Raw genomic sequence first — 19,377 nt, 5'->3', positions numbered from 1 at the left:
GTGCCTAAAGGAGTATAAGGCAGATGTCAGGCAAGCCCAACTGGAGGACATTACAGAGGTAAGGTGCTGCCATTGAACTAAAATGGGAAAAGATCCATTCCATTCCATGAGTTGAGTTCTGCTTATGGCTCTTTGGATCCAGCCTGTTGGCTCCTAGATCCTGGGTAAGATGACTCATCTAAGCGCATAAGAAGAGCCTTGCTAGATCAGACCAATGATCCATCCAGTCCAGCATCCTGACTCACACAGAGGCCAGCCAGTTCCTCTGGATGGCAAACAACAGGGCATAGAGGCTGAAGCCTTCCTCTGATGTTGCCTCCTGGCTCTGGGATTCACAGGCTTAGTGCCTCTGAATGTGGAGGTTCCCCTTAGTCACCATGGCTAGTAGCCATATTGATAGACTTATCCTCCAAGAATTCATCTAATTCTCTTTTAAAGCCATTTGTTCTTGTGGCCATCACTACATCCTCTGGCAGCAAACTCCACATTTTAATCACTCTCTGTATAAATAGTATTTCCTTTCATCTGTCCTGAACCTACTGTCCATCTTTTCATTGGATGTCCTTGAGTTCTCGTATTTTGGGAGAGGGACAAAAATTGCTCTGTGTCAACTCTCTCCACTCCATGCATAAATTTATAAATCTCTATCATCCCACCCCCACCCCCCAAAGTCATCTCTTTTCTAACTTTTGGTTTGCTTCTGGACTTGGTTGTGAATTCGGTTTGCTACACTGGCTGGCTATTTGCACTCAGTCGAACTAACAGTTTTAGAAGGGCTGGGAAATGTTATTTGGGGGGCATTCTGTTTTATGAGAATTCTCTGTGTGTGTGTCTATACAAATAATACAAATCAAAATACCTTTCTACGGCATCTGGAGAGCGCATATCCAACTGGAAAAATGTTGCTTGCATCTGAGTGAGACTATCAATTAGTGATGACCTACTTTGAACAAAACCTGCTTGGTATGCATCTAATACAGAGATACATGTATTTGTGGACTGCCCAGGGAAACAGGCAAAATCAGTCTATCACTTCGCACCAGACTTTGGAGCAGGAAAAGAGCAGTATGAGTCCCCTTCATTGTTTGCTCCTTCAATGCCTGGTGTGGAGTATATCATTTTATGACTGGCACAGGGGAAAAGCCCTCCTTGGAGTTCTCAGTAATTTGCAGTAGGAGTGGGGAGGGATTCTTTGCTCTGGCTGTCAAGGGCAGAGTTGTCACTGGATGAGGAAAGTAGATTCTAGTGTCATGACTGAAGGCTCTAACTCCTCCATTTCTTCAAGATGGGCAGCCGTGTTGGTCTGAAGCAGTAGAACAAAGTTGGAGTCCAGTGGGGCACCTTTAAGACCAACAAAGTTTTATTAAAGGTGTGAGCTTTCGTGTGCATGCACACTTCATCAGACAATAAAATGGAATTACAGATCATAGTTGTATATATGGGGTGGCTTGTTAAGTTAGCATACAAAATAGTGAAGTTTTTTTTACAGATCAAAAGAATGATAAGCTCGGTTTCTGGTTATCATCTGTTTTGGTTCAACTGTAGGAAGGTTATCATCTGTTTTGGTTCAACTGTTATATGTAGGAAGACTAGAGCACTTTAAATATTGTATGGTTTTATTGTGTGTTTCAATGTGGTTTTGTTTTATTGTATTTTATCTATTTAATGCGGCTTTTGCCGTATGTTAGCCGCCCTGAGCCGTAGGGAGGGCGGGATATAAATCTAAAAATAAATAAATAAATAAACTGGGGGGGGGGGTAACATAGGTAATAAATATGTCAAAACTGGAAACTGATGTGCCCTAAATGGTGAGAATCCCATCCTTAGGCCCCGTGCATCTCTTTTCTAGTATGGAGGTGAACTTGGCTGTGTAGAGTATTTTCCTTGTCCCCAAAACAGAGGACTACATTTAAAACTTCGTTGGTCTTGCCATTAGACTCTTTGTTCCTCCCTTTCTTGTTACCAATGTCAGGACACCTGAACCCCTCTCAGCATGATAAAATGGCTTGCTGTAGGAATTCTCAGTATGTGCAGATACCTGGAGAACAGGGATTTTGTGAGGGCATGATAACTGTGGATTGCAAACCAGGATTATATTAAAGCAATCACATGTTTGTTTCTCCCTTACCAAATTGTACTGATCCACTCAGACCACATTCTCTTCGGAACATCAGTCCAAAGGAAAAAGAACATACTGTTTTGCTAGTTTTCCACGTCACATTGCCTGTGGATTAGAATCTGTGTTTTCAGAAGTTAAGAGTTTTAACTCTTGGCAGTTCTTTTATTGTTCCTTCTACTAGACAAGAATTTGAGACAAGCTGAAGATTACCCTCAGGTGAACCTTCAGGAGGTGAGGTTGTTGTGCAACAAAACATATGGTTGCTGTGGAGTTTCATACATAGGTGCTGGTAGAGATTAGACATGCTTGTGGATCTGAGGGCTGAACTTCATTTCTAGGAATATTATAATTGGTAACATTTGAGAAGGCTTTGCACAAAGATTGTGTTTAAACCTTAGGTGTCATCTTCCCTGGAGCACTTTTGTTGTTTATTTCCAGCACTCCAGACTAATTTAAAAAAAAACTATTGCAAGGAAAAAAACTTTTGCAAGGAGTTCTGCCAAAATGGAAGATGTTGATAATCCATTTCTGTGGCAGCACATCTTGTCTGGTGCTAAATCTTTGTGCGTGTCATGGCTATGAGTGAGCTCATGCAGGCTAGCAAATTCTTAATCCACATGTCATTACTGTATGACCAAAACAAGTTAGTATTCTCAGAATCTTCCCTCCCTTCTGCACTGAGGGGGCTTACAGGGTTATTGTAAGAATTTAAAGAGAGAATGTATGTGAGGTGCTTGGAACCACTACAGTATGCCATATGAATATCTTTTTTTTTTCAAAGAGGGACAATGCTGTGCATGTTTAGGACTGATTAATTTCATGCCTTTTTGACTTTTCCTGTATCCTATCCAGAGTATCAGTTGCTATTTAGGAAACTAATTTTAATGATAAATCCGCAGAATGTTAGGAATTAGGATGGCTGAAAAATCCCTGGAGTTTTGGGGGTGGGGACTAGGGGGCGCAGATTTTGGGGAGGGGAGGGAGCTCAGCAAGGTATAATGCCCTCCAAAGCATCCAGTTTCTTCAGAGGAACTGATCTCTGTATTTTGGAGATTATTTGTAATTCCAGGACATCTCCACACCCCTCTTGGAGGTTGACAATCCTATAAAGAAGTTTAATAAAATGAATATCAGTGAATATTTTTATTTATTATTTTAATAGGTAACCCTTTTTAACAGAGGGTTAAAGAAAGCAGTTTAAATCAATAAATGTGTTTCAGTCTTAAAACCTTTTCTTGAATAAAATCCTTCAGACTTTCTTCTGGGGATGCCTGTTCGTAAACAATGTTGATGTTGCCAGCAGATCTGAGCCACACAAGACACACTGTGTCAGACAGAGTTCTGCTTCTGCAAGATTCCAGCCGATTCCCCCTCCCACTGCGCCCCCCCCTTGCAGGCCCTGCAAACTGTTCTCAAGCATCTACTGACCCCCAGCCTCCATGATTTCAGAGAGCATGGCATTCTGTAGTGGGAAGCAGGAAATTTCCATTCCACAAGCACTAACTGTACTCATTATTGAGGCTTTAACTTTCAATCTACGCTTGGCTTCTGGTCACATGTGTTAATGACTGGCATGGTTATAGGGTTAGCACAGTGGTTCCCAAAACCAAAGCAAATCCGTACAGAGGTACATCTTTGCCTTATCCAATGGTTTGTAAATCTGACTGTAGACCAAGGAACACTCCCATACAAGTGTATACCATGAGCACTACACACATATGACTGTTCCTTTGAAGCACTTTTGTATAATGCAGCCCATGTGTAGAATTTCCATTGTTTAGGGTAGGAAGTGGCCCTAAGTATACTCAGAATTTCAGCCTAAACTATTGGATTATGCTGACCTTGTAGTCATTGGGGGGAGCTATAGAATCTGATCTACCTAACAAGTGAGCTGTAATTTCTGGTATATGAATGCAAGAGTGCCTTGTAAATTGGAACATGCTGCCAAATGTCTTATGTGCACTGAATGATTACTTAATTAAAGCCTCCTTGCTTTTTAATGTCTGATTTGCTGGGCTACACATTTATTGTGAAATTTTTTTGTCAAGAGATGATATTCTTCTGTGACCCTCGTTGTAATATTTTAATTGGCGGAAGGAAATGGGACTGTACTCATTTTTTCATAGAATGTAATTATTTGTTACATTATAGAACATTGAGCCCCATTTGGCATTGTATTCAGTCCAAACATATCTTTTCTCTCCTGGGCTGAGCTCACACCTGTGAGTTTGCCACCAAAGCCAACTGTGAACAGCACTAATTGACTGGTGCCTGTGTCACTGATAATCTTCTACATGGATTAGTTTTATAGTTTTAAAAGTCTGTTCTTTTAGTTAACAGAACAATAAATGCATGGACAAACAAAAAAATCATGAGGTGCTTTAAAAAATGGAAGCCAAGAGTGAGAGGGAAAAATCTCTCAGCTGTAAACCAGTATTTGTTTCATTGGTCTGTGTAGCCATCATCCAGTTTGTGACTGTGGAAGGAATCCAAAAGCACACCATAGCAGTCCCCTCCCCCCCTGTAAGTTCTCTTTTTATATAGTACCTGTTTCACTCTGAAGCTCTAAAATGTATAAACTATATAATGACTTCATCTAACTTCACTGATTCCTAAACCAGTTAACTTGTCAGACATTTTTAAAATATTAACCATCCTAAAAAGTGCATTTGTTTAGGGAATGATTAGTGGGCTCACTTCACTTATACTGCACATACTTAAGGCAGTGTGTTCAAAGCAGACTCAAACTGTCAACTGTTGGCTTTAGGTAGTAATGACAAGGCTTCAGTTTATACCATCTACCTCTTGAACTGCACAGTATGAAAACAATGTGGAATTTTGATAGGAATGTTGTATGGTGGTATGAATTTTGTATTACTAAGGAAGACTGCTTCCTGACATAGTGGGAATTGTTTTGACATATTGCATCTTCTCTTTTCAAGTAAAAGAAAAACCAAAATGACTTTCCTAGTGTTTCTGGTTTAATATTCTAGTTTTGTAGCTGTTATTTAGAAATGCATCTACAAATTTTGTACTTTTTAGACTGAGCCATACCACATGAAGATCAGTAAAGCAATCATCCATGTACGGATAAGAAATGATTAGAAAAGTAGATATCTACAAGTATTTACCAAGGAATAGAGGGAATAAACAAAAATAAAAGATCTGAGAAATGTTTGCATAAAAATTAAGGTTTGTGTGGGCGGGCCTCTTGAGTAGAGGGAAGGCTCCTTGCACCAGGGGAACATGCCGCTGCTAACTGATTAGAGTGGAAGGATACAGGAAGCAACTATTTTATGATAGTGGAATTAGAAATTAATTACTTACAAGTTTGACCCACTTTTTTCTCAAGAAGCATTTAATCCTCCCTAGAGAGACCCTCTAATTTTTATCAGTTCTGACAGTTTGGTCGAGATTAACCACCAGGCTTACATCCATGAAAACTGATGTCTGCACAACACTATGTTTTGGTGGCCAGTCACTCTAACAACTGCTGCTGGAATTCCCTCCTTTCCCTTCATTACATTTTTCTTGCTTTTGAAAGGTTTTCTCAGTTCTCATGCAATGCCAACCCATAGCTTAGTGTTCTATGAGCGAGCCTCAGGTTTGCATGTTCCCTTCCTGCACCTACTTCCCTTTGCCTTCTATGATTTCTTGCCTCCATTCATGTTTGGAGGCAAATTGTAGAGTGGATGTAATGGGCAACTATTGCTTGCCTCCAAACCAGGTAGCGAAAGAATCACGGCATGCATGAAGGCAAGGGAGGATGCAAGCCTGAGGCTCAGACGCCGTAGCCAGCCATCGCTTTCCCATTATGTCCAAAGTGGGTCTCCGTTTAATTTTTTAAATGCTGAGCATTTTCCAATAGTTTTGATTAGCACCTCCAATTCCAGTATGTTTCCAAGAATCAAGGAGCAGTTTTAAGTCCATTAGTCTACACAGTTCTGTACATGGAGTACAGTAGAATAAAGTCCTCCTTGGCCATTGTGATGTGCCAGAAAATTGTTGGCAGTTGAGCAATTAGGACAATGCAGAACTCTGTATTTTTTTCAAATGGTCCCTAATCGACCTGGAGAAAACTCATAGCTTTTATTTCACTGAATACAGTAAGCACAACTAGGTGTGCCTCATTCCTATAGTCATGTCATTGGACTGGAGGCTCTGCAGGGAAAAGGTTTTCTCAATTGTTGGCTCAGGCCACAGCCTTTCTGCTGTGGCTTGGCGGTATAGAGAAGGTGGTATTATGTGTGATGAGGCGATCTGAGCTCCTTGAGCCAGTGCAGGGGGTTACCTCTGGATATGTGTTAACTCTTGAAGGACCCAGCTAAATCTCATTTTATATGTGAGAAAGATACATGTAATATCCTTCCAATATTTTCACATATATTTCAGTACTGGTGTGTGTGTGTGTGGGGGGGTGGAATTCAGAAGCATCTCTCAATAGGTTTTATCTTTGCCCAAATTTGCTGAACACAGGCTTAACATCAGCCAGTCAGCAATCACATTCAGAAGCCTCTTGGCTCCAAGTGGAATTCTTGTTTCCTTCAACTTCAAAGGGAGCTCTATCTAGGGATCAGCTGTCCCAGTTGATTTGCTTCGAACATCCTTTTCTGCAGCAATCAGATTTGCAGGCAGAACTCCTTGATCTACTTCCTTGATCTACTTGCTGGGATTTGTTTTCCTTTCCTAACCCCAAAAAAGTTCTGTGTTACTATCATGCTCTGGAGTTAGTTTAATATTTTAAATAATACATAATTCTACTTTCCGATACTTATTCTCTAGCCTTAAGGAGATGGAAATTTAGCTGCTTTTAACACATTTAGTTGCTTTCAGAGAAATATACTTAAGGGGCAGTCTCTAAGGTATCAGAGATGCATTTTTATGTTTAAGAATACATCAGTGTTTTAGTACTTTCACCTCAGAATTTTCAGAGGCAATTAGCATTCATCTGGGATCTGTCTTCTCCCCTTTCGTTCCCATCAGCCGGCTACTTTTTTGTGTTTGACTGATTGAATATTAATGATGTAGAAAACATTTAAAATGGTTAACAAAATAATGGTTATATTTTATATGTTTAGAACAACAGTGTCTTGGCATCATAGGAGGCAAATGAAACTCCAGTCCCATGCAGTGAAAATGTAAAGATGCTTAAGGAATGCTTAGCGCTGCTTGCATCTGAGGGTATGTTTGTAGGAGTGTTCTGACAATAGGAGTTGCTTGGATATCAGTGTAACTATGTAATTTATTTTTAACATTTATGAATAATTCTAATGTCATACGCATACAAATCAATTTTCAACAAATTGAAGCAATTTCAAATAATTAAAAATGTAGCACATCATCCAACAAATATGGAGAGGTTTCAGGCGTCATATATTTCAGCAGGGGTCTTGTTGTAGAAAAAGAGCTGCCGGAGCTCATTAGCATAACTCATTAGCATAACTTATTTGCATATGCCACGCCCCCTGACATCACTGGAAGTGACAGAAGGCCACACCCCCTGACATCACCGGAAGTGTGTCAGAAGGCCCGGCTACTTACCCTCCTGCTTCATCCTCATTCCCAAACGGAATGAGGATCGAAGCAGAGGGCGGGGTAAAGAAGGGGGCGGGGCTTCACCACGTGACCGCCCCGCCCCCTAGAGGTTCTCTTCCGGAGCTCCGTACCTGAGAGCTCCCCCCCGACTAGAGCCCTGTATTTCAGCATGTGCTTAAAGGCTGTGATCCTATGCAAACCCCGAGATTAAGAAGTGCCACTAAGAACTATAACACTTCTTTCCGAGGAAAGATTTTATTTATTTATTTTATTCAATTTCTAGCCTGCCTTCCCCTGCTCAGCAGGGCTTATGGTGGGTAACAGCAGTGATTAACAGCAGGGGTATCCCCCCCCCAAAGAGCACTACGCTGTGCAGATAAGAACTGACTTGTGGTCCCCCCCTCCCAGAGACATTTGGCTGTCCTTGACCAGGGCCAGGGCACTAAAAGCCTGATCTTCTCCAGGTGGCCCGCAGCTGCAGGGAACCCAGGCATGTTTAGAATGCCTTTCTTTTCCTTCCCCAGATGGGGAAGGGAAAGAAAGGCATTTAAATCCCCCCAGGCAGTGGGGGGCTCTGCAGGCCTTCCCTGGCTCGTCTACCTACGCAGGTGGGCCAGGAATGGCAGCGGGGGGGGCTGTCCCGGGCTCCTTACTGCCAGAGCGCTGCTCTGCAGCTCTCCGGGAGGAAATGACCCCTGTCTGTACCAATCCCTTCCAATGCTATGAATAAATAAAGCAGATGTCACATAAAACACAATATAATCCATTCTGTCTAGGCAAGGATTGTGTATCATGTGTGTTTGTAGATGTTAGAACCCATACTGGGACCGAGTGGGTGCCTGGAGAAGACCAGGGGAGGCCAGTCCAGATGAAGCTATCATTGCCTCAGCTGTACATCTGGTGAAACATTTTGGTCTTACAGGCCCTGCGGAAGTGCATGAGAGCGTTCCACCAGATGGGGCTAGAGCTGAGAAAGCTCTGGATTGAGTTACGGCCAGATAGCTGCTTTTTGGGCTAGGAACCTGAATATACAAGTGCTTAACTTTTATTCAGTCAAGCTTTCTGTTGTTTTTAATTACTTACAACATACTTTTGTTGTTGTTGTTCAGTCACACAGTCGAGTCCGACTCTTCGCGACATACTTACATAATATAACATATAACAATATAATATAATAATATAAACAAACCAACATACTTACATAATAGTAATAATAATAATAATTCAATACTGCTGTAAAATCAGATGTTGTCAAAGGCCAACAGAACCAAATAAAACTAAAATCTCAGTTCTCTGAAGGAGCTAGTTTGTAGCTTGGGATACTGCTGGATCCTGGTGTACAGTTGGAAGCCCAGATATCCTCTAGGTTAGGTAGTACCATTTATCAGCTTTGGCTGATATGCCAGCTACAGCCATTTCTCAGAAAGCTTGATCTGGCCATGGTAATCCATGAACTGACATACCAGGAGAGACAGTCCCAAAGATATGTTGGTCCCAGGCCGTGTAGGGCTTCAAAGGTCAAAACCAAAATCTTGAATCTGATCTGGTATTCAGCTTGGAGGCAGTCCAGTGCATAGACTTCAGCTTATCCAAAATGCAGCAGCCAGACTATGCTCAGGGATACATAGACCATATCATCCCAGGACTGAAAGATCTACACTGGCTGCCCATTTGTTTCCAGGCATAATTCAGAGTGCTGGTTCTTCTCTTTAAACCCCTAAATGGCTTGGGGCCAGGGTACTTGAAAGATTGCCTCCTCCCATATTATCCAACTCACCAGTTAAGATTTGCATCACAAGCTCTGCTCTCTGTGCCCCCACCTTCAGAGGTAAGGCAGATGGCAACCAGAGACAGGAATTTTTCAGTAGTGGCACCTCACTTATGCAATGCCCTTCCCTTTACAGTTTGCCTGATACCTACATTGCTTTCTTTTAGGCACCAGGCCGAAAATTTTCTATTCTCCCAGGCTTTCAATTAAAGGGTTGATTTTTTAAAACAGTATTTTATTCTGCCATAGGTTCCCCCCCGAAATGACCTCTGATTGTTAGACATATCTCTCAAAATGAAATCAGTATGAATATACAAGTGCTTAACTTTTATTCAGTCAAGCTTTCTGTTGTTTTTAATTACTTACAACACACCTTTAAGACTAACAAACTTTATTGTAGCATAAGCTTTCAAGAAACACATCCCTCTTTGTCAGATGGACACTCTTTATTCTGGACACTCTTATTTTAAGCTGTCTGTGGTCTGTTTTTATGGTCAATTTTTTAATGCTGGGCTGGGTTTTTTGAGGCTGGATTTTAACTAATATCTTTTAATGATTTATTATTTTTATTTTGTAAGCTGCCTCAGGCAGGTTTCTAGAAAGACAGCATAAAATTTTTCTGCACAAAATAAATACTTTAAAAGTTGTTGAGACAGATTTAAAAATTAAAAGTGTGTGTAAATTTCTCCATTAAAATCAATGGGGTTTAAAAGTGCTTAACTTTGACTAGATATTGACTTGAATCCAGACTAGTGTTTGTACAGACATAAGGGTTTCCTCCCAGAGAATGCAATTTTCCTGCCTCCCCTCTCTCGTGGCAGCCTGAAATGGCTTCTGAAATCCTGTTCCTGCATATCACTGTCCTTGTCCCCACAGAAATGCTCGTCTGTATCCAAGCCACCAAGTTACATTAAATTATTAAAATCTCAAAGACGCATTAAACCTGTCTCTTTTTCTCAACCTAGCCTAAGATACATTCCAAAAGAATAATCAGCAGGTCAACTAAATGCAATACATTTGAGGTAGGACTTAGAATGGATGATCTATTGTAGTTGTAAAAGAATGGTACTTACATGCAAAAACTTATTTACTCTTAACTATTTATTCAACTCATTTCTCCATAATGGCTCCTTTCTTTTATTTCACAAGGATGTTAATACAGGTGAAGGGAGTGAATTCGCTGACAGCGGGATTGAGGGTGCAACTACTGACACGGACCTTCTTTCCAGACGTTCAAATGCTACGAACTCTAGTTATTCTCCAACAACCAGTCGGGCCTTTGCTGGCAGTGACAGTGGCAGCTCTTCTACAGGCGATGGGGCCCGTCAGGGAGTATATGAGAACTTCCGACGGGAGCTGGAGATGAGCAGTACCAATGATAACCTGGATGAAGCTGCTTCTGCCCTGAGTGATGAACAGAGCAGTGGGACTTTAAGTTCCCCAGGACAGTCAGACATTCTTCTTACTGCAAGTCAGGGAACTGTACGGAAAGCTGGAGCACTTGCAGTGAAAAATTTTCTTGTCCACAAAAAGAACAAGAAGGTGGAGTTAGCCACACGAAGGAAATGGAAGCAGTACTGGGTTTCCTTAAAAGGTACAGTAAATATATTATCCAATTAGACATCAGAAGTCAAAACTATTTAAAGCAGTGGATAATGTTACCCCGATAGGAGCTTGCTTGGGTGGTCTTGTGTGCATATAAGCAGGAGCTATTATTAAGAGTGGATCATGGTATTCTGAGATGGGCAAAACAAAAGGTATTAAAATATTAGTTTATTGGATTTTTGTTATATAATGCAATAAGGTTCACCTCAGGCAAAAAACTGATAGGTAAAGAACACTACCTCAGGAAAACCTGCATCAAAAGGTTTTGTGAGGCAAAAATTCTACTCTGAGCTGCTTGCAAATAGGGCAGGAAAATAAGGTCAATAATCTTTTATAAAAAGATTAAAGTATGCCCTGATTGATTGTTTATTTAGTGTATTTTATTCCACTTTTTCTTTTGAAGGGATATCCAATGTGGTTTTCAAAATGTAAATAAATTCAAATGAAACATAGTATAAAGCCCAACAAAAAATAAAAGGTACTCAAACATTCTGGGCTGGTATCTACCAGAATAGTCCATCAGGGCTGGTTTTACTTTGGGTTTTCTGGTTTGAATCAGTTGTTTTTAATTGTGGTTTTATAAAATTGTTTTTTCATTGTTGTTCCCCTCCTTGGGTTCCAAGATGCTCACGAAGAAAGGTGGCCATATAAATATTTTAAATAAATTAAATTAATAAAAGCCACAGGCTGCAAGCTTGCAAACTCCTCTGTGAACAGATAAATGCCTAAATAAGGTGGATGGACTACAAATTTAGGAATGGGTATGAACTGGGAAAATGTGGTTCAGTTCTGTTTGTGGCTTGTGGCATGCCCAGTTTCAAACTTTTAGCTGCTAAACAAACTGGTTTGGCTTGTGAAGTTTGGGACACAGTAGAATGCCTGGTTTCCTAGAGACATAAAACGTGTAGATGATCCCTGGCTCTCTCCTCTACCTGCCCTCCAAGTTTGGTAAGGATTGAATTTACAGAGTCCAAATTACATGCCGCTCCCTCTAAGTTGTGGAGTCTTGTGAGCAAAAATTCTACTTAGTGAGCTACTGGCATTAAAATTGTGAATGAGTGATTTGGCTACTACATAAATTAGTTTACTCTGGAGCCATCCTTCCTGAGCTAAGACCAAAATGTGTGAGCTGGAGGCTAAAAAACTGTGAGCTAGCTCACACTAACTCAGTTTAGAGGGAACACTATGCCTCCCCCCCCCCAAAAAAAAGAGAAAGTGCCCCAAGGAAAGTGCTTTCTGGAGAAATGACTGCCTGGGGGCACCTACTTTGGGGGGCTGTAGCTTGGACCCATAAATCCAATCCTCACCAAACTTGGAGGGCAGGTAAAGGAGATTCAGCCAGAGATCCCCTGTGAGTTTGGTGTCTCTAGCTTGCACAGGATCTGTTCTATGTGCTCCTGAACCTGCACCTGTCAAAATGACAGGAGCAGGTTCAGGAGTGTATAGAACAGATCCTATGGAAGCTAGAGACATCAAAGTCCAGGGGACCTCCCCCAATGCTCCTCTACATGCCCTCCAAGTTCTGCCCCCCGTTGCTTTGAAGTTTTGTAAACATTTAGATTGAGCCTGTCTGGAAATGTATCCATTCACGAAACACCATGAACCACTGGAAAGTTTGTGCTGGTTGACCCACCATAAATGTCACTTCACAAACCACAAACTGCCCAAAATTTGTCATGAGCTTTGGTTCATGAGCCAGCTCGTGCTCATCCCTACTAGTTGAAACGGGCAGGAAATTTATTCTGATGCTTTTAAAGACATATTTATTTCTCAGTTCTTTACTTCTTTGTAGGCACATCTCAAAATCAGTAGATGTTGCATCAATTTTCATCAGTGAAAATGAATGTTAGGAGCATATCTGTGATCACAGTCAAAGTCAAAGGTTTTTCAGGCAGGGCTATTATCTATACATTAAAGCAAAATACTTTCTGTTCAACATTTTGTGCTCTGAAGTCATATAAACATGAAAGAAATGGCTGTGCTGGATTGAATAGGAGTAGCAATATGGTATATAGCAAGCAATGAATATTTGAAAGCCATGAAGCCTTGCACCTCAGGCCTAAATATGATTAGTTCTGAAACAGTAGAATTAAAGTGGAGTTTATTTTCAAGTAAACTTGCATAGGATTGCTAGATTTGCTATATAATTCTGCCTTAGATCTCTATTATGATTAGGGCCAGGCCTGGCAACCAGTGAATGACTGGAGAGGAGCCATAGGCGACAGTAGGACTTCATTTATATGAAAACCCAGGAAAAAGAGGTGCCGGAACTCTCAAGAGGGAAATGAAGTTTTCAGTCTGTATAGTGAAAGCTCATGACCTTTTAAACATTTTAAAAACAATTGTGTTGAAGAGGTTCTGGAACTCTGTTCTGGTGTGTTCCCCCAGAAAAAAAGCCCTGACCTCAGAAGTGGTGTCCTGCCTGTCTAGGAATCACCAAGTTTGTAGTGATGTTTACAGAGGACAAGCCTCATTTCCAATAGGAAATCAGAAGCAATGTTAGTCCTTTCTAGGAATTGTTGAAAAGTCTGTAGTTTTACCATAAAATTTCTGGCTATTCTTAGAGAGGCGTGACATCCGGGGAAGACCCAGAAGTGACATCATGCTATAGGCCTGATAGCCTTTAAAAAAATAATCTCTCACTTCCACTCAGAGCAGTGGCAGAGAAACAAGAGTTGGGGATCCTGCATGCCCCCTGGGGGAATGGCAACCCTAACTATTATTATGGTTGCCTGTAGTCTGACAGGTTAAGCTACCAATATAGCTCTTCCAAAATGTCTAGTTCCTTAGCCAAGGGTATCATAAGTGGGATGCATGTGACCTTACTTATGTGGAATGTATGGACTCTTCCTGCGTCTTTTCCTCCTTCCTCTAAGAAGGTCATCCATTGTAATCAAAAATGGAGTTTAGGACAGGATAACAGTTGGTTCCACAGTTCTGAAATGTCTAGGGCCATCTGACCTATGCCATATTCAGCAGACTCTCTTCAGGAAGCTCAGATGTTGGGAATAAGTCCCCAGGCAGCATGACAGGAGAGTGTTTTGGTGTGGTACAAATAAACAAAGAGCCATCTGGAGGAAAAAGAGAGAAACATAAAAGGGGTGTTACTTTAAAGTGTCGTGACTTACACTGACAGTTTTTTTGTTGGATTACTGAGGCTTAATAATGTTAGTATTTAGGCTTTTAAGTTAACATCTGCCATTGCTTGCTGAAAATAGGTTTCTGAATATCTAGGGTTAACAGGGTAATCATGGATAACTTTCTGTTGTTGGAGAGTATAGGACAATAATGCAGACATTTAAGAATAAGTCACATGAGAATGTAATTAATTTTTGCCTAAAAAAAGGATGATGACTTTTAATTCCATTCTTAAAATTTAAAGCAACTTTTTATTTATATGCTGATACTATATTGAACAACAACTATCATATTATAATGAAATGGAAGCATTGTTAGTTCTTTTTCTGCTACTTTTTAAAGAGGCTAGATCAGGGCAATCTTTTTAAAAATGTAATTGCAGTATAATTGCAGTATAATTGCAGTATAAAAATGTAATTGCAGTCCCACTGCTGGACCTCCTGATGGCACCTGGTATTTTTGGCCACTGTGTGACAGATTGTTGGACTGGATGGGCCACTGGCCTGATCCAACATTGGCTTCTCTTATGTTCTTATGTTCTTAATTTAAAAACTTGATGCACATCTTCAAAGACCTTAATTCACTAGAGCCTGCAAACACTTAACTAGATCAGTGGTTGCCTTTAAGTGTATCATCTTTACAAATTTGTGCAAATTAACACTTTTCTGACATTGTTTGAGGGCTCATTGATCAAACATTGTGGCAAATCAAACTAGAGATCTAGCTGGTTAAGAAGTTTGGGAGACACTAGCTCTTTGATGTCATTGTATTTCTGAATATGTAGTTCTGTTCTTACATCAACATGTTTTCTCACAAATATATTTACTTTCAAGGAGAAATGTATTTCAGGAAACAATTATTTGCCAGTTAGGAAGCACTGCTCCATATTACCAGCTGAATCAACCATTCAAGGAATCTGTGCTACAGTTTTTCAAAGCCAGTCTCTAAAAACGCAGTATTAGTGCATAGCAAATGTGTGTTGATATTTATTTATTTATTTATTTATTTGATATATATAGACCACCACCCCCTGCACACAGGGCTCTGGGCAGTGAACAACATCTTGATAAAAGTATTTCAGTTAAAACCTTTACAATCAGATTAACAGTTAAACAACAGCAATTTCTGACCTAATTCAGATGGTGCTTATATTCCTGACCCCATGGGGGGAGGAAAACGGAAGAGGCCAGACTTGATGGAAAAATCATTGCTGTCCTCAACCATAGGTCCGGCGGAACATCACTGTCTTACAGGCCCTGCGGAACTGTACTAGGTCCCGCAGGACACAGATGTCATTGGGCAGAGTTATACCAGGCCGGCGCCAGGGCGGAAAAGGCTCTGGTTCTGGTTGAGGATAGCTGGATATCTTTCAGACCAGGGATCACCAGAATATTTTTCTCCCCAGACCGTAATGCTCTTCTGGGGGTATACTAGGAGAGGCAGTACCGTAGATATGCCTGTAGATCATCCCATAGATGTGCCTGTAGATAGAACATGCTATACACACAAAGACCTGCATATACATCCTTTAACTATCAGTAGCTCTGAAACCTTTTGTTGGTGCTTGGACTTACAGTACGTGTCCAGTAGACTATGGCAAAGAGAGGGGCCAAAACAGTCCTTGTTCCTCCCTGTGGAATTCTAAAAAGCTATTATTACCTACACAGTGGCATTCTTGGCTTTATGGTCAAATAACAGGCAGTCAGTGTTGCCATCCCTACTTATGAGTCATACAAAAACACATTGAGTGTTGCACATAAGCCAGTTTTGACTCAGTACCTTGGAGGGGAACTGGGATGGCTGTAGGATGTGTACAAAGCAGTTATAACTGTAATACTCCCAAATAATAAAAATTAAAATTATAGGCTGGATGTAATTTTAGCTTTATTACCAAGGAGATAATTCAGGCCAGAGAGAGATGGTTTTGATTGCATATTTCAAACCAGTACTTAAAATGGTTCTGGAAAACTTTGACTAAAGCTTGAAACTTTTGTGTAGCAAACATATAGTTGATTATGATTTTGTCTGCTTAAAGTATCTTTTTTTGCTGCAGGTACGGCTCAGATGAATCCTCTTAGTGCTATTAAGAATAGAATTCCTTGCTTATCCCCCAATATCTTTCATTCACAAAGGGTGGCCTTGCAAACACACTTATAAACTGCCAGTCTGGCATCTTACTAAATATTCTTCTTTCTCTAGTTTAATATATGTTTAAGGGTGATTCCTGATTATTCTACAGGCAGGCTTTGCATAATTCTTAGTCATGACGAAACTGCAATAGGATTTTGTTCAGATGTGCAGTTTGCTAATGCTTTGCTCTTTCTCTTAAGGTTGTACGTTATTCTTCTACGAGAGTGATGGCAGGTCTATAATAGACCACAACAGTATCCCAAAACATGCAGTCTGGGTGGAAAATAGCATTGTGCAAGCTGTTCCTGAGCACCCAAAGAAAGACTATGTTTTCTGCCTCAGCAATTCTCTTGGAGATGCATTCCTGTTTCAGGTTTGTTCTGTCCTTGATTTATTACACAATCAATTTCCTTCTTCAGCACATCTTTCAGGCAAAGACCTGCTCTACTACCATTTGAGAAAAAAACTGATGATGGGTACTTTTATGCCTAATTATGGGTTTTATTTATTGACTTCGTTTATAGTCCACCTTTCTTGCTGTGACTCAAAGTGGATTACATTCTATTTATTTATTTAATTTATTATTAATATTACTTTAACACTTGTTGATTTTAGTAATCCAAAGAATTCCAATGTCAAGCGATAATGAAATGGGGTTTGTACCTTTATTCAGTCTAGAGTTGCATCCTGAAGACTGGAAGAACGTGTCTCCAATTTCACAGCAACCCCTGACTATATTATGTAGACTAGTAATTGTATTGTGCTGTATTTGGGGCACCATCTCTTGCCACATGGAAATAATGCTGAGAGAAGAGTTCTAAGGGACGTTTGAAGAATTTCCATTTAATATATTTACATTAAAGTTGGGTAGCAGAGGGGAAAGTATACTTTATGATCCATTAATTCTTTTATTACAGTTTATGTTATAGAACAGTATGCTGTTCAGCATAGGCTAAACTTAGGATTTTGGGTATAGATATGAGCCCTGCTACTGAATATGTCTGGAGGTTTTTATTTTTACTTTTGAGGAGAGCAGCTGCCCCAGGAGGTCATGAAATATTATTCCTTATTTCATGAATATATTGTTCCACAGATTAAATCTGCCCCCTTAAATTATTACTGTGGATGGGGTGGGAATTCCCATTGAGAATGCAGGTATTCTTAACCTGGAGGGATAAAAAAATGAAATGTCACATGCAATTGATCAAAATTATTAATTAAATGGCACTGAAATATTTACCAAATGAGGTAAAATAAGGCCATTATTCTGACAAATTTTATAACCTGCAAACATTCAAATTTATAATATAATCATAGAGAGAAGTCTAGTCTATCTGCTTTAAACTGTATTCTGGGGTCCCCTTGTGGTACCTTAAGGGCCTATCTGAGGTTCCTCAGTGAGCAGACTAGTAATGGCACGCAAGCTGACTTGAAAAACAGATAACCAGACCATTACAGATCTCTCCCTGCAATGAGGTAGGAACAGGGGAGCATTTGGTCCTTTCAAGGGCACATTCTTAGTTCACACAAGGCAATGACAAAGCCAATGTGTACCAAAAGAACCAAATTTGCATTCAGAATGTGCTCCCCAATATTCAATAATATACAGACAATGGCAGACGCCAGTGTAGAAAGGTTGTCTGGAAGGTAGAAAAGCTTGCGAATCACCGACCAACCTAAATCTGCATTCCTAAGGAAGGACATCCCCGAATGACATCTTGCATCCTTTACCTAAAATCTTCTAAGGAATATATATATATATATATATATATATATATATATATATATATATATATATATATATATTCCTAAAAAGATTTTAGGTAAAGGATGCAAGATGTCATTCGGGGATGTCCTTCCTTAGGAATGCAGATTTAGGTTGGTCGGTGATTCGCAAGCTTTTCTACCTTCCAGACAACCTTTCTACACTGGCGTCTGCCATTGTCTGTATATTATTGAATATTGGGGAGCACATTCTGAATGCAAATTTGGTTCTTTTGGTACACATTGGCTTTGTCATTGCCTTGTGTGAACTAAGAATGTGCCCTTGAAAGGACCAAATGCTCCCCTGTTCCTACCTCATTGCAGGGAGAGATCTGTAATGGTCTGGTTATCTGTTTTTCAAGTCAGCTTGCGTGCCATTACTAGTCTGCTCACTGAGGAACCTCAGATAGGCCCTTAAGGTACCACAAGGGGACCCCAGAATACAGTTTAAAGCAGATAGACTAGACTTCTCTCTATGATTATATTATAAATTTGAATGTTTGCAGGTTATAAAATTTGTCAGAATAATGGCCTTATTTTACCTCATTTGGTAAATATTTCAGTGCCATTTAATTAATAATTTTGATCAATTGCATGTGACATTTCATTTTTTTATCCCTCCAGGTTAAGAATACCTGCATTCTCAATGGGAATTCCCACCCCATCCACAGTAATAATTTAAGGGGGCAGATTTAATCTGTGGAACAATATATTTTAATGCTTTTTCTCAGGTTTTGTTGTATATTTTCCCCATCTGTGTTCTTTAGAGAATCTTAACTATAGGCCAGTTTTATTGGAATCAAGAGGCATCTTCCTTTCAAGTAATGGCATGTCCTTGGGTGGAAACATTTTTATTTCACCCTGTTGCTGGTCTGCTCCATGTTGTTTATTTTCCTGCATGTGTGGTAGGGCATATAGAAACCTTGCAGAGCTATCTTTGTTAAACGTTCTTTTCTTCTGTCCTCCATCTGTACTTGTAACACATCTCTCCCTTATATATAATTGAGTAAGACGCAGAGTCACGCAGCGGAGAGAAAATGTGCACCAACAGTGTTTGGACGCTTGAACTGTCCGTCAGAAGCTTCCCCAGCTTCCATTGGCCGTGTCGCCTAACTCCCACCTCAGACCACTCTCCCCCCCGCCCAACTAGCCAGGGCTGGAGGGAATCAGTGGAAGCCCGGCGCCGGCAGCTCATCCCCGCTCGCCGTGGCCGGATTCCCCCCCTTTATTGCATGCCTGTTTTCCCCCCTCCCCCGCCTGCCCACCCACCCCTGCCTTCAAAGACCGCTCTCCGGGGACACTCAAGGAACACTGAAAT

The 19,377-nt window shown here is 40.5% G+C and overlaps 1 protein-coding gene across 1 annotated transcript in view; it reads left to right on the top strand.

The window, feature by feature from the left end:
- The window catches only part of TIAM1 (T-cell lymphoma invasion and metastasis 1), a 102,858-nt gene that overhangs the window by 5,656 nt on the left and 77,825 nt on the right, over nucleotides 1–19,377 (top strand). Inside the window, exons 5-7 of the mRNA XM_015409624.1 lie at nucleotides 10,388–10,444; nucleotides 10,572–11,016; nucleotides 16,496–16,668. Of these exons, the coding sequence (XP_015265110.1) occupies nucleotides 10,388–10,444; nucleotides 10,572–11,016; nucleotides 16,496–16,668 (675 nt within the window). The remainder of the gene's footprint in view (nucleotides 1–10,387; nucleotides 10,445–10,571; nucleotides 11,017–16,495; nucleotides 16,669–19,377) is intronic.

The sequence above is a fragment of the Gekko japonicus genome, unplaced genomic scaffold (assembly GCF_001447785.1).
Source record: "Gekko japonicus isolate JY-2015 unplaced genomic scaffold, Gekko_japonicus_V1.1 scaffold2601, whole genome shotgun sequence".
Taxonomy (NCBI): domain Eukaryota; kingdom Metazoa; phylum Chordata; class Lepidosauria; order Squamata; family Gekkonidae; genus Gekko; species Gekko japonicus.
The sequence above is the reverse complement of the archived record's forward strand: the minus strand, read 5'-3'. Positions and strand labels throughout refer to the sequence as shown.